This window comes from Cetorhinus maximus, chromosome 6 (genome assembly GCF_964194155.1).
Source record: "Cetorhinus maximus chromosome 6, sCetMax3.hap1.1, whole genome shotgun sequence".
Classification (NCBI taxonomy): Eukaryota; Metazoa; Chordata; class Chondrichthyes; order Lamniformes; family Cetorhinidae; genus Cetorhinus; species Cetorhinus maximus.
In genome coordinates, this window is record NC_135884.1 from 64,865,147 (window position 1) to 64,878,684 (window position 13,538).

The 13,538-nt window shown below is 42.1% G+C and overlaps 1 protein-coding gene across 1 annotated transcript in view; it reads left to right on the plus strand.

Annotated features, from left to right (window-relative positions):
* rad18 (RAD18 E3 ubiquitin protein ligase) overlaps positions 1 to 13,538 on the plus strand; it is a 277,327-nt gene that overhangs the window by 100,944 nt on the left and 162,845 nt on the right. Inside the window, exon 7 of the mRNA XM_078542926.1 lies at positions 5,890 to 6,074. Coding sequence (XP_078399052.1) covers positions 5,890 to 6,074 — 185 coding nt within the window. The remainder of the gene's footprint in view (positions 1 to 5,889; positions 6,075 to 13,538) is intronic.

A 13,538-nucleotide genomic window follows, 5' to 3' on the forward strand; every position in this document is an offset into this window, starting at 1 on the left:
CCCCATTCTCCTGCCTTCTCCCTGTAACCTTTGATCCCCTTACCAATCAAGAACCTATTTATCTCGGTCTTAAATACACTCAATGACCTGGCCTCCACAGCCTTCTGTGGCAATGAATTCCATAGACTCACCACTCTCTGGCTAAAGAAGTTTCTCCTCATTTCTGTTCTAAAAGGTCTTCCCTTTACTCTGAGGCTGTGCCCTCGGGTCCTAGTCTCTCCTACTAATGGAAACATCTTCCCCACGTCCACTCTATCCAGGCCTTTCAGTATTCTGTAAGTTTCAATCAGATCCCCCCTCACCCTTCTAAATTCCATCAAGTATAGACCCAGAGTCCTCAAACATTCCTCATATGTTAAGCCTTTCATTCCTGGGATCATTCTCGTGAACCTCCTCTGGATCCTCTCCAGGACCAGCACATCCTTCCTGAGATACGGGGCCCAAAATTGCTCACAATATTCTAAATGTGGTCTAACCAGAGCCTTATAAAGCCTCAGCAGCACATCCCTGCTTTTATATTCTAGTCCTCGAAATAAATGCCAACATTGCATTTGCCTTCCTAACTACCGACTCAACCTGCAAGTTAACCTTAAGAGAATCCTGGACTAGGACTCCCAAGTCCCTTTGCACTCCAGATTTCTGAATTCTCTCCCCATTTAGAAAATAGTCTATGCCTCTATTCTTCCTACCAAAGTGCATGACCTCACACTTCCCCACGTTGTATTCCATCTGCCACTTCTTTGCCCATTCTCCTAACCTGTCTAAATCCTTCTGCAGCCTCCCCGCCTCCTCATTACTACCTGTCCCTCCACCTATCTTTGTATCATCTGCAAACTTAGCCAGAATGCCCTCAGTTCCTTCATCTAGATCATTAATGTATGAAGTGAAAAGTTGTGGTCCCAACACTGACCCTTGTGGAAATCCACTAGTCACCGGCTGCCATCCTAAGAAGGAGCCCCTTATCCCCACTCTCTGCCTCCTGCCAGACAGCCAATCTTCTATCCTATACAAGAAAGATAAGTTGGTGAACCTGTGTTCTATGAGAAGTAGTTGCATTGATAGTTTTGTTCTTCACTGTTATTTTGAGGAGCAAGGTACTGTACTGACTCTTCAATTATTTTTCTTTCACTCTCCTATGCACTGCTACAACTTTGACTGAGCAGCTGTTCCATTCTTTCTGTAAGCCACTTGCTACAATGCATCATAGAGACTTTTTGATGAATTTCCTATTGGGAAGTTTCTGTTTAGTATCTCCTGATAACACAGTTTGAATTAGGTATTTAGTAAACATGTGTGGGTGGTCACGTAGAAACTTGCATCCCCTTATTTGGGCTGTTGACCTACTAACATCTTTAAAAGGTTCTAAATTTGTATCTGTGGAAAGGAGGGCTTGAGGGTTACAGAATTTTAATAGTGTGCTCTTTTCTCACAAGTTGTAGGGAAGGAATTTATGGTTGCTTAACATAGGGGATAAACGGGATGGATGTCCAGAGCAGAATAATCATACATGGACATTAGATAAAGTTGGCTTGATGGGTAGATAAAATTGGCTTGATGGGTGGATTGGCTATTTTGTGCTCATGCTATTTGCTGCATGATGAAATATGCCATACTGTATCTTAATGTAACCACTCCAAGTTGCATTAACATTATGCCATGTAATGTAATTTTTATAAAATCATTCATGGGATGTGGGTTTCGCTGGCTGGGCTGGCATTTATTGCCCATCCCTAGTTGCCCATGAGAAGATGATGGTGAGCTGCATTCTTGAACCACAGTCCATGTGGTGTGTAGGTGCACCCACAGTGCTGTTAGGAAGGGAGTCCCAGGATTTTAATCCAGCGACAGTGAAGGAATGGCGATATATTTCCAAGTCAGGATGGTGAGTGACTTGGAGGGGAACTTCCAGGTGGTAGTGTTCCCATCAATCTGCTGCCCTTGTCCTTCTAGATGGTAGTGGTCATAGGTTTGGAAGGTGCTGTCGAAAGAGCCTTGGCGAATTCCTGCAGTGCATCTTGTAGATGGTACACACTGCTGCTACTGTGCATCGGTGGTGGAGGGAGTGAATTTTGTGGATGTGGACAAAGTGAGCTGCTTTGTCCTGGATGGTGTCATGAGTCTGTATCTCAGATGCAACGTTTTGGGCAGAACCGTCCCAGATTTGCACTAAGTGCAAGGTAGCGGGCGGGAAAAATGGCACTTTACCCGCTGTCCACAATAGCGGCTTTTCACACCGTATCATCCCAAACTCGCCATGCTAATTATGCATTCCTCGGATACTCTCCGTTTCAAAGATGGGCAGGCTCCGATTCGCCTGCCACGTTGTCACCTCACTGCTTCACCACACCAGGCACCACATCTAAAGTACAGCTGCGCCCAGTGTTTTCAGCCCAGGATTGGAGCAAAGAAGACATGGCCCTGAAAGGCAGGAAGACTGCAGCCCTCGAGCACCTTTTGGGTGCTGTGGTGGCCCATTGTGATGTCCTTTATCCCCGCTCTGGCTACAGGAGGGACAGCAGCAATACCACTCTGGCTTAGTAAGCGATGGCAGTGGTGATCAGTGTCAATGCTGCTCTGAAGAGGCTGACCATCCAATGCAGATAGAGGATGAATGACCTCATCGGTGCCGCCAGGGTATGGCAACCATCTCATCTTTCTAAACTCACACACTGAAGCCCATCACACGTTCACTGGCACCTCACTCACTGCCAGCTCAAGGGCCATTACCACCCATTCTCTCACACATACCCTTACATGCCCATCTAGCCTCATCTCCTCTGGAGACTGCGTCCTCAGCCCTCACCATCTTGAGGCCACTTGCACGGATCAACATGTGCCCCCACACACACCCTGGGATACCCTCCTTCCACAGTACAGCCCTCGTCCAGCAGCCTCTTCCCTTGCCTGAGGCCACTTTTCCCCCTTCCCCAAGCAAACCCTAGTTCTGCAGCCATCAAAAAGCCACCCACATATGGCTGATCTGGTAGGTAGTAACCTGCTCGTGAGCCCCCCTAAAAGTGATGTGCTGTCTGTGAAGCCCGGTGCCAATGATTGAGTGCTGCCCGAAGCAAGGCAAGCAAACAAACCTTGAAGCCCAGAGCAAAGTGCAGCCCATCAGGTGCACACCTTTTGTATGCTGTTGTCAAACACGTCAGCGTGTTTTCCCTCCGATGGCGGTGGAATGGGTCCGGCGGGCAGGCCTTATAATGATATGCTGATGTAATACAATGAGGTTCCCAATGTCTGATGGCGGGAAACACGGCCTGCCATCGACGGACTGAGTGGACGACTGTAAACTGGTTTCGCGGCGTCGTGAAACCGATTTTTGGCTTTCTCGCCATATTGTCCTCTCACGTCACCGAACATGCCAGTGCCAGTGGGCACGGAAAATCTCGGCCTTTGTCTTCATTTTTATGGTTGTTACAAATATGAAGTTTGTAAGATTATGATGCTTTGGGCCTCTCTTTAATTTAGGGTAAAATGAAGGTGGTCATGTGACCTGTTCTGAATTCTGCCAGGGCAACAAACTTGGGTGGTGTGGTTGTTAACGGTTAAAGGCTGGTAAAAAGGGTAGGGGGGGGCAGGAACAGTGTCCAGGTTGTTTTACTGGGAAAAAGATGCAAGATATTCATACCTGTGGATAATGACCGGGGTATTTGTGATGACTATGGGTAGAATGTTAACCTATCTTAAGGAGATGTTGAGAATGTCAGGCTTTATAAACAGTTATACTTTAAGCTGTCTATTTAATTCCAATGTAGAATGGAACTGGGGTTTTAGAAGATAGTTAATCAGCATCTCTACCTCGATGCAAGACCTGTGTAATTCACATTGGCCATGGAGATGGATTGGAGGGGGACAGGTCTTAGCAAACCTTTGCAGTGTAGTATCGGCTTACAGGGTTTTGTTAAAATGTTCCTGAACCTCAGACAGGTCAGTCTGCAAGAATCTGAGAGACAGAGAGAGTGAGTTCAGAGAAACGGAGGCGGCCAGTCTCTAATGCTCACCATACAGAATGTGGGTGGGCGCTCACACTTGGATTGAAGAGACCAAATTTGTGGGAATTTAAATGAAGGTTTGCAAAATTTGTCTAGCTTTAGCTAGGAACATAGGACTTAGGAGCATGGGTAGGCCATTCAGCCCTTCGAGCCTGCTCTGCCATTCAGTAAGATCATGGTTGATCTGATTGTGGTCTCAACTCCACTTTCCCATCTGCCCTCCTATAATCTTTGACTTCCTAATCTACGTAACTCTGCCTTGAGTAAATTCAATCACCCTACCTCCATTGCTTTCTGGGGAAGAGAATTCCACATACTAATGACCCTCTGAGAGAAAAAGAATTCTCCTCATCTCCGTCGTAAAAGATAGATCTCTTGTTCTTAAACTGTGTCTGTCAGTTCTAGTCTCTCCCACAAGTGGAAACATCCTCCCAGTGTCTACCCTACCCAGTCCCCTAGAGGGAAGAATCGCCTGGGTAACCCTCACCATTAAAGTCATTTTGGGGATTAGAAGTTATCTGGCTTATCTGGAAAAGGAGAAAGAAAACAAGTCGTCATAAGCTGAGAATAACTTTGGACTGGTTCCTGGAGAATGAAAGGTCCATATAAGGGACAGAGTGAAGAATAGCTGTGGAGGAGGAGTTTTTTTCTAAGACGTTGAATGGGGACGGTTCTTTTCTATAGTTTGAAATATAAGTTGTCTATAAAAATAGTGTTTAGCCAATGTTGCTTTTAATTCTTTTTTTTACAGTAAAAGTCTTAGAGCCTTAAATCTTGTCTTCTGATTCTTTTAATCAGTCACTGAAAGTTCACATTTCTGTAAAAAAGTTATTGGTCCCTCTGGGGATCATAACACAGTCTAGAGGCACATGATTGTACATGAAGCTGTACAGTCCTGGGATTGGCTAAATGCGTTAAATCAATAAATGAGAGTTCCAGGAAATAGGTAAAAAGTTGTAATATTTCTGCTTAATATCTCAAGCTACTGCTTCAGTTGTTGAGAGTGCTACACTTTTAGAAGTGCTGCCCTTCAGATGAGACGTTAAATTGAGTCCCCGCCTACATTCTCAGGTGCACATAAAAGGTCCCGTGGCATTATTTCAAAGAGGAGTAGGGGTATTACCCGTGGTGTCCTAGCCTATATTTATTCCTCACTAAAACAGATTATCTTGTTATTGTCACAGTACTGTTTGTGGGAGCCTTTTGTGTGGACATCGGCTGCCATGATTCCTATATTGCAACATTGATAATGCTTCAAAAGTACTTTATTTGACTGTAAAGCACTTTGGGGTGTCATGTGTTCATGAAAGGCAGTATACAATTGCAAGTCTTTTTTGTTTTCATTGTGCCTCTGCAGGCTCTCCCAATTAGTCCCAATCCAGTGCTCTTTCCCAAAACTCCGCAAATTTCTCCTTTCAATAAAGTTATCCAATTTCTCTTTAATAATTACTATTGAATCAGCTTCCGCCACCTTTTCAGTCAGTGAATTCCAGATCATCATTATTTGCTGAAGAAAAAAAGATTCTCATTATTTACCTCCCCACCACCCACCCAAGCCTTTTTGCCAATTATTTTAAATCTATATCCTCTGGTTACTGACCCTCTTCCCAGTGGAAACAGCTTCTCCCCACCTAATCTATCAAAACCCCTCATAACTTTGACCACCCCTATTCAAACACCCCTTAACTTTCTTTGCTCTAAGGAGAAAAACCCAAGTTTTTCCAGTCTCCGAAACCCCTCAGCCCTTTGTAATACAGTATATTTTTGTTTTTATACATAACCTTTTTTTTAAAAAAAAGTATATTTGTCTGATCTTGCTGTGGTCAAACCCACCTCATTCTGGTGAGCAAATATTATAAGTCATATTATCTTGTTTGTTTTTCCATTCAAGCTCTGTGAATCAAAGGAAACTGCTGCCTAAGCTAGTGTATAATCTGATTTCTGAACGGGATTTGAGGAAGAAGTTGAAGGAGTGTGGACTGTCAACTCAGGGCAGTAAAGCACAGCTGGTTAAACGACATCAGGCATTTGTGCAAATGTACAACTCACAGTGCGACTCCTTAAACCCCAGATCAGGTGAGTAACACCTTTTAAGATGCCAGAAATAAAACATGTGGTACATGCAATTTCTTTCTTTCTGTGTTTGTCTTTAATGTTTGTTTATATTTAAAGTGAGGTAAACATAATCAATCATCTCTCCTACCAAAAATTTGCTGATCTAATGCAAAAGAATATTAGAACTTAAAAATAACAAAGTTCACAGTGTAACTTTTGAAAATGTGTGTGAACTACAAAAAGAACCCCTAAACTGTGAAAATAACTGTGGAAAGATCAGTTGTCACTTTTCAGAAATCAATGTCATTCTCAGTGTATCCCTCAACCCAAATTGGCTCCAATCATCTCTTGAATCGATCTCTACCTGCCTGTTTGCAGGTAATGCATTTCACAATCTGCTTTCTTTTTGGTAAAACAGTTCTGCTTAACTAACCTTTGATTCCTAAATTGTGACTTATGACCGCATGATACCTCAACTCTGTGATTAACCATCCATTTGAAAGTGTCAACTCCACAGCCCTTCCAATCAGACACTTGGAGCAGCAGGTAAATACACACAATAACCAGGATTTTCTTCCAATGTATTGAGCTCCCCATGGCTTTCCTGTCCATTAAACTGAATGGGGTGGGGGAGAGTATTTATAAGCTGATGAACATGTAAGTGGAAAATTGAAATCAATGCATTAGAAATTAATGGTCATTGATATGTTGCATAGAAATATTTGAGTAATTTTAGTGTGTGTGGCAAGGTGAACCAAGCTGTACACAGTACACATCTGGTTTCTTGTGGAACTTGATGCACTGTTTGAGATGTGAATACCATCCCTCAAGGAAACAAATCTCCGTGCACACTGGGAATCCTGCTGTTTCTGAACTCTAGCATCACAAAAACAGTGAGACAGGTTAGGCACCAACTGCTTCTAGAGTCATTGAATGATAGAAATTTACAACACAGGAGGCCGGTTTGTCCATTGTATCTGTGCCAGCTAAAAAAGAGCTATCCTGCCTATGCCCATCCCCTGGCACTTGGTTTATAGCCTTGTAGGTTACAGGTTCAAGGGCATGTCCGAATATTTTTAAAAAGTAATGAGGATTTCAGGCAATGAGTTCCAGATCCCCACAACACCCTAGGTGAAAATATTTCTCCTCAGCTCCCTGCTAACCCTTCTGCCAATTACTTTAAATCTACGAATCTTGGTTATTGATCTCTCTGCTATGGAGAATAAGTCCTTCCTATCCACTTTACCAAAGCCCCTAGTAATTTTATACACCTCATTTAAATCTTCTGTTCTTGTTCTTATTTTGAGTTAGGTGTTTAGTTATTACCTTCGTTTAATGTCTACATATTTCCCTGAAGAAAAAATAAGAAAAGACATTTATGGATTCTTGAGATATCTGCATCCAACCAAGTTAAGTTATAAATGAGAAATAGTTTTATCTGTGGAATTTTGTCTTTTGCAGTTGGTTTGCTTCATTCATACATTTTATCTCTGTGTTTACCCACAAGTGGCTGAAAGTTGAACATAATTGCATTAGAAACATTTAAAGTATTTTAATAACAACCTTGCTGGCATTCAAGTGGGAAGGCAAGTTTTAATATTTTATGGGCCTTATGTTGTGTGATATTTCAGACAACTTCTGAACTTCAGGTCTTGCTTTTGCTCATGGAAATGTAGGTAAATTGGGCCTCTTGAGGAATTAGCCATTTAAACAACAAAGCATTAAAGTGCTGATTGAAGCCTCTGCAGTTGATGCCTCAGGGTGCACAATCGCTTCACGTCAATATTATTTCCAACATCTGTCAACCACATGGGCGCCCAATTTGTATAATTAAATGGTTTTGACTTTTGCAAAATACAGTGGATTAAGTGTTTCTTGCCTTGAGTTGCAATGATTGTTTCTCTTGTCATTTGTTTCACCCACTGAAAACTGAACTGTGCATATTGACGGCCAAGTCATTTACTTAACAAAAGTAATTGGGGAGGTCTTCATATCATCTGCATTGAGGCCTGCCTATCATTTGTTTGGCAGTATTTTTGCGAGCCCTGCCTGCTACACGGGGAGTTGAGAATGGTGATCCAGAATTCATCTAGACACGTTGCTGATTTAGTTGCACTTACATAGCACCTTCTACTTTGCAAATGTCCTAAAGTAGGTTACAGAAGTGTAATCTGGTGAAAATTGTCACCAAGCTAAATATAGAGATATTAAAGTGGAGGGGAAGAGGTGGGCTGGCGGAGGTAATGAAAATCTTTGTGAAATAGATTTTAAGGAGGGCCTTTAAAGGGAGACAGTGGGGACAGTGAAGAGAGATCTAGGAAGGGAATTCAGGAGCATAAGGCTAGGAAATCAGTCGTGAAAAGGATAATCCAGAATTTGTGATCAAAGAATTGCTTTTGAGGAGGCATTTGAAGCTGGAGATATAACAAGATAAGAGGGGGTTATGGAGAGAACTTGCATGCTGGATTGTGACAGCTGGAGGCTGTGCCATCAGTAATCAAGCAAGGAAGATGGAAGCGCAGTAGGTCTGTTTCCGAGGGGTGTCATGTGTGAGCTGAAATGTAAGGCTTTCAGCAGCGGGAATGTGGAAAGACAATGTAAGCAAGGATGAGGATCTTTTCAACCAATGCATTCAGGGTTAGGCAGCCGGTGAAAGTGGGGATGATAATTGAGTTGTACTTAATGTTGCATGGGATGCGGGTGCTGAATTAGTAAGATATTTATGTGCTCAGAATTTTTAACCAGAAAGAGGAAGATGTTGTAAGATTGAATGATAATTAATTGTAGTGAACCTATTCCCATGCACTGAGCTACAAGGTGAGCAACTGATCATAGTGCACTGGCTCAATTTTTGTAGTATCTTGAATAACGATTATGATACAGTGGCACTGAAATTCATATACCACATTCCTCATTTGTGTGATAGGCAGGATGTCTTTTTGGCTTGATGGCAGCATCCTATTTGTGGCAAATACCACTTGTGCTGCTCCTGCATAGTAGCAGCTTGAAACAGCTAGCTTTACCTGTTGCTGATATTTTTGAGATACCTTGCCAGAGTAACCTGAGGTAGACTGGGCACTTTTCAGGGCCGAAAGTGACGGCCTTCAGCCCGTTCATGAGTTTGTGTGTTACACAGCGCAAAATGGTGTCTTCAGGGTAGCCGTTATCCTGCAGGATGCCTTTGATGTGCCATATTTCAGCATCAAGTTTACATGGTGAGCAAATGGCTCGGGCCCTATTTAGAAGTTTGTCAATAAGCACCAGTGTGATGCTAGGTATGTAGGCTGTACATCACAAATACTGGCAGATCATATCAAACAGCATGTCCCAGTCGCTGTTCGCAACAGGCAGGGTACAGACCATACCCAACAAGCCCGTGATTGCAAAACTCAAAACACAATGTCCAATATTAAGAGTGATTCTGCGATTGGACAACATTTGCTAAATAATCCTCAATGTGCTAAGAATTACGCTGACAACCAATTTAAGATTGTCAGTCTGTGCTTGCAATGTGCTGCATTTGTGTGTACTGGAATTTACGTATATTAATACACAGGGCCCTGTTTTTTTCAGACAGAAAGAACATGTACATACACTGCGCCTGTTTCAGCTAAATAAAACAAATGACAGCCATTCGCTGACTCATTCCTCAGGACAATGCCTTGACCAATCAGGTCAAGCTGCCTGGTTTAAATTTCAAACAATGCTTGTCAGTCACCATCAGTTGTGCATTCTCCATGACAGTGCCACTTGCCAACCAATCAGCATTCTCTTCACATACAGTATCAATTGTTGTTTTCCCCTTATATTGGTATTCTTAGCGAGTGTCCTGTTGAGTGCAAGACGAAAAGCTTAGACATGTCTCTTTTTTCCCTAATACTCGAGTTCTGTACTACCAAACGACTCTTTATGCAGAATATTGCTGCAGCGTTTAAAGTAGTATTTCTTCTCAACATTAAGCGAACAGCTTAAAAATTCATTTAAATTCCAACTCCTGTTTTTCCTGGAACCAAAAAATAATTTTAGAAGTTATCTTTTAATTTTAAAAGATATCTTTTTGACCTTCTTTGCTTGTGCTGCCATGGGACCTTGATGCGAATACTCATAGGGCCTCTTGCCTGAAACAGATGGGCCATTCGGGCACCCAGGAGTCTGTCCTTTTGGGGATAGCATTAGTTGGATGGGGAAAGGGGTGGTAAGTTTTCTGGGTTGCTACTGCTCCATTTATGCCTCGCGGGGCCACTCCGAATCTCCGTAGTCTTCTTGATGAAGTGCCATTTCAATCCGCTCCCCTGCAAATTCACATGGCAGCACCCAATTCATGAGCTAGCATGTGGGCCAAGATTCCCCACTACAATTCCTGAGTCAAGCTTCCATTTAATAGCACGTTGGATAAGATGATTTGACTTCTCAGTTGGATGTTAAAGATTTCATACCACTATTTTGAAGAAGAACCAGGGAATTTTCCCCAGTTTCCTGGCCAATATCTATCCCATGAAAGGTGCTGCATATATATGCGTGACTTTGTTTTTTAAGTAATAAAAGATGCACTCTGGATCATGGGGGACCGAGAGGTCTGCTTATGGTGTGACCAGTGACCCTGAACCCCAAAGAATACTAATGTACAAATCTGAAATTGTAACAGTCACCATCAAGCGTGTGGTTTTCACAAAAAAACAGGCATGTGGAATGTAATCCCATAATCTCGTGTAATAAAAATGGAACTTGTTTCAGTCACCAGAAACTAGTAATTCTAATTATAAGCAGATTAAGTTGCAACTGCATTACCTAAATACTAGCAAAAACCCAGGATACTCGTAATAAAAATGGAATTTAGTTTAAGAGTCTCTTGTAACCCAATGGTCTTGATCATCACTTTTGCGGGTATGTGAGATAAAGCAAATGAGCATATCTGGTACGTCTGTCTTCACACTAAAAAAGGTTTTCAGTTTTTAACATGGGTACAAACAATAGCTTTACTGCTCACTAACCTGGAGATTCTGCGTGCAGCAAATGGGGAGGGGTGGGTCACTGCAGTTAATTACATGCCAATTTTGCAATTCCCTCTTCTTCCACACTTGTATTAACTAATTACCTGAGCATATCAAGAAGTAATTAAAAATGCACAATGCCATGGCTTGTAGAATTTTTTATTGTATGGGAAAAATGTCATTGCACTTGGACTTGCTTGTCAGTGATATTTTCTCCTTTCCCTTGAACCACATAATTGATTCTAGTGTATATTCAGATAAATTGAAGTTCTTCTACTGTTCCTTACTGCAGTTTACTAGGCCAAGCTGATAATCATACTTTAAGCTAGAAATAATCTCTCTGTCTCGGCAGAAGCCCCAACTTCCAACCAGTGCTTATTTTTGTTGCCCTGCCACCTTTCTCCCACCTATTCCAGAAGGCATTGACTTGTGCCAAGGTATGTTTCCATAGACACTGGACTCCCTTCAGCATTTGGTCCGTGTGTGATCCTGGACAATAACTGTAGACAGGCTAATCAACTGTGGAGCATGACAGTGAAACATGGATTATAGAATCTTAAACACAGAAGGAGGCCATTCAGCCCATCATAGCTGTGCTGGCTCTTTGAAATGCAATTTAGTCCCACACCCTAGTTTTTTCCCATAATACTACAAATTAGTCCTCTTCATGTACAAGCCTGGTTGCCAATGTGCATCACTTTACAGTTATCCACGTTAAATTGTATCTATCATTTGTTCACCCATTTCACCAGGCTGTCTATGTCCTCCAGAAATCTGCTACCACCCTACATACAATCTACTACCTTACCAAAGTTTGTATCATCTGCAAAACTTGGACATTGTGCTCTCTGTACCCAAAGCCAGGTCATTTATAAAAGGAAAAGAATTGCCCTAATGGATTCAACTGCACACTTCCGTCCGGTCAGAAAAACATCTATATATCAATACTCCCTCCTTCCTATCCTTTATCCAATTATGTACTCAAGTTACTACCATCCCTTTAATACCATGCGCGTCTATTTTCCAAGTAAGTCTGTTATATGTAGCACTTTGTCAAATAACTTTTGAAAGTCCATATTTACAACATCTAATGCACTAACTTCAACCCTCAACTTTATAACACAGAAACAATATTTCAAAATTGAAGAAAAAGGAAGAAACAATGCATATTTTGTATATCACATCATAATACAAGACACCTATCTTCTAGGGTCTCCAATAATTTCTTTGTGCAAGCATGCCTTTTTTGGGAGTCCACTCTAACATTTTGATCTCCAGGTCTCTTTGAAATCCTGAGCCACTAGTCTATATATCTCATCTGTAAGGACTTTATTTGACATATCCATTTGTGTGATAAGACTGGCTGTCCCCTCTCTAGCATTTCAGAGTGGACCCAATTCCTTCCAACTATTCAACTTTTACTTTTGTTTTCCCTATTATTAATTTATCCATTTTTGTTGGCAGCCACAAAAACTTCCCAGTCTTAAGGGCTTCTGGCTCTAGTAGTGTTCCTAATTTTTTCTGTAGTTAACATAGCCTAGCCAAGCTATGGCCTCAACTTGCCCTCCCATGTCTTTCTGCAACAGGATATCTCCCTTCCACGATCAGCGATACTGTCACCAGTACATGATTGTTTCCTAGTGCAAAAGTCACTCCCAGATCCACTGAGAACTCATGCTGCATTTCCTTGCTTTCTGCTGTTTCACTTCACTTTGCCGGCCCGTAGATCTTATTTCTTGTCCATCATCTTGGATATTTAGCTAATGTGACAGCTTTACCTACTCTCCATATAGTAATCGCATCCCTCCGTTCACTGGACCTTCTGATATGTACGTCATCCTAGTACCGACTCTAGGCAGTTGCCCTTTGGATATAATAGCCCCGTTCCGTGTGTCAGTATCATTCTGCCTATTGCCATTTGGCCCCTTATCTACCATATTCTGTTCCTCATAACTGTGAAACATATGAGTGAGGTACAGAGTGCCTCATTGCATTTATTAATTGCTCAGGTTCTGAAAATGTATCAATCCCAATTAACCAAGATGAATGGGCCTCAGTAGTTTGACTACCATTTTGGAGAACCACTGTCTTCCCACAACACCCTTTCCCCAGATCTTCCCCTCTTTTTTATAGTATACTAAACCTCCAGGATTAAAGTTTATCTTGGATGGTCTTATGCATTGCCGTGGAGCTATCTGAATTTTCTCCAAGACTTATGCCTTGATGAATGCCCTTTTCTCTACACATAGAGCTTTCAAGTGTGCACAAAAAAACTGAACTAATTGTAGTCCCTTCTAGGGCCGGGGAACTATCATGCCGCACAGAAGGTGTTGTCATAGACAGATTGATCAGGACTATAGCCCCAAACTATTTGAAGCAAATTCTTTGCAGGGATTGCCCATGTCAGGGCAATTGCTAGCTTGCAGTTTTGTTGATCAGAAGACCTTACAGAGCATCTCATTGATCACTCCTTGATTTCTTTCAGAACCTATTG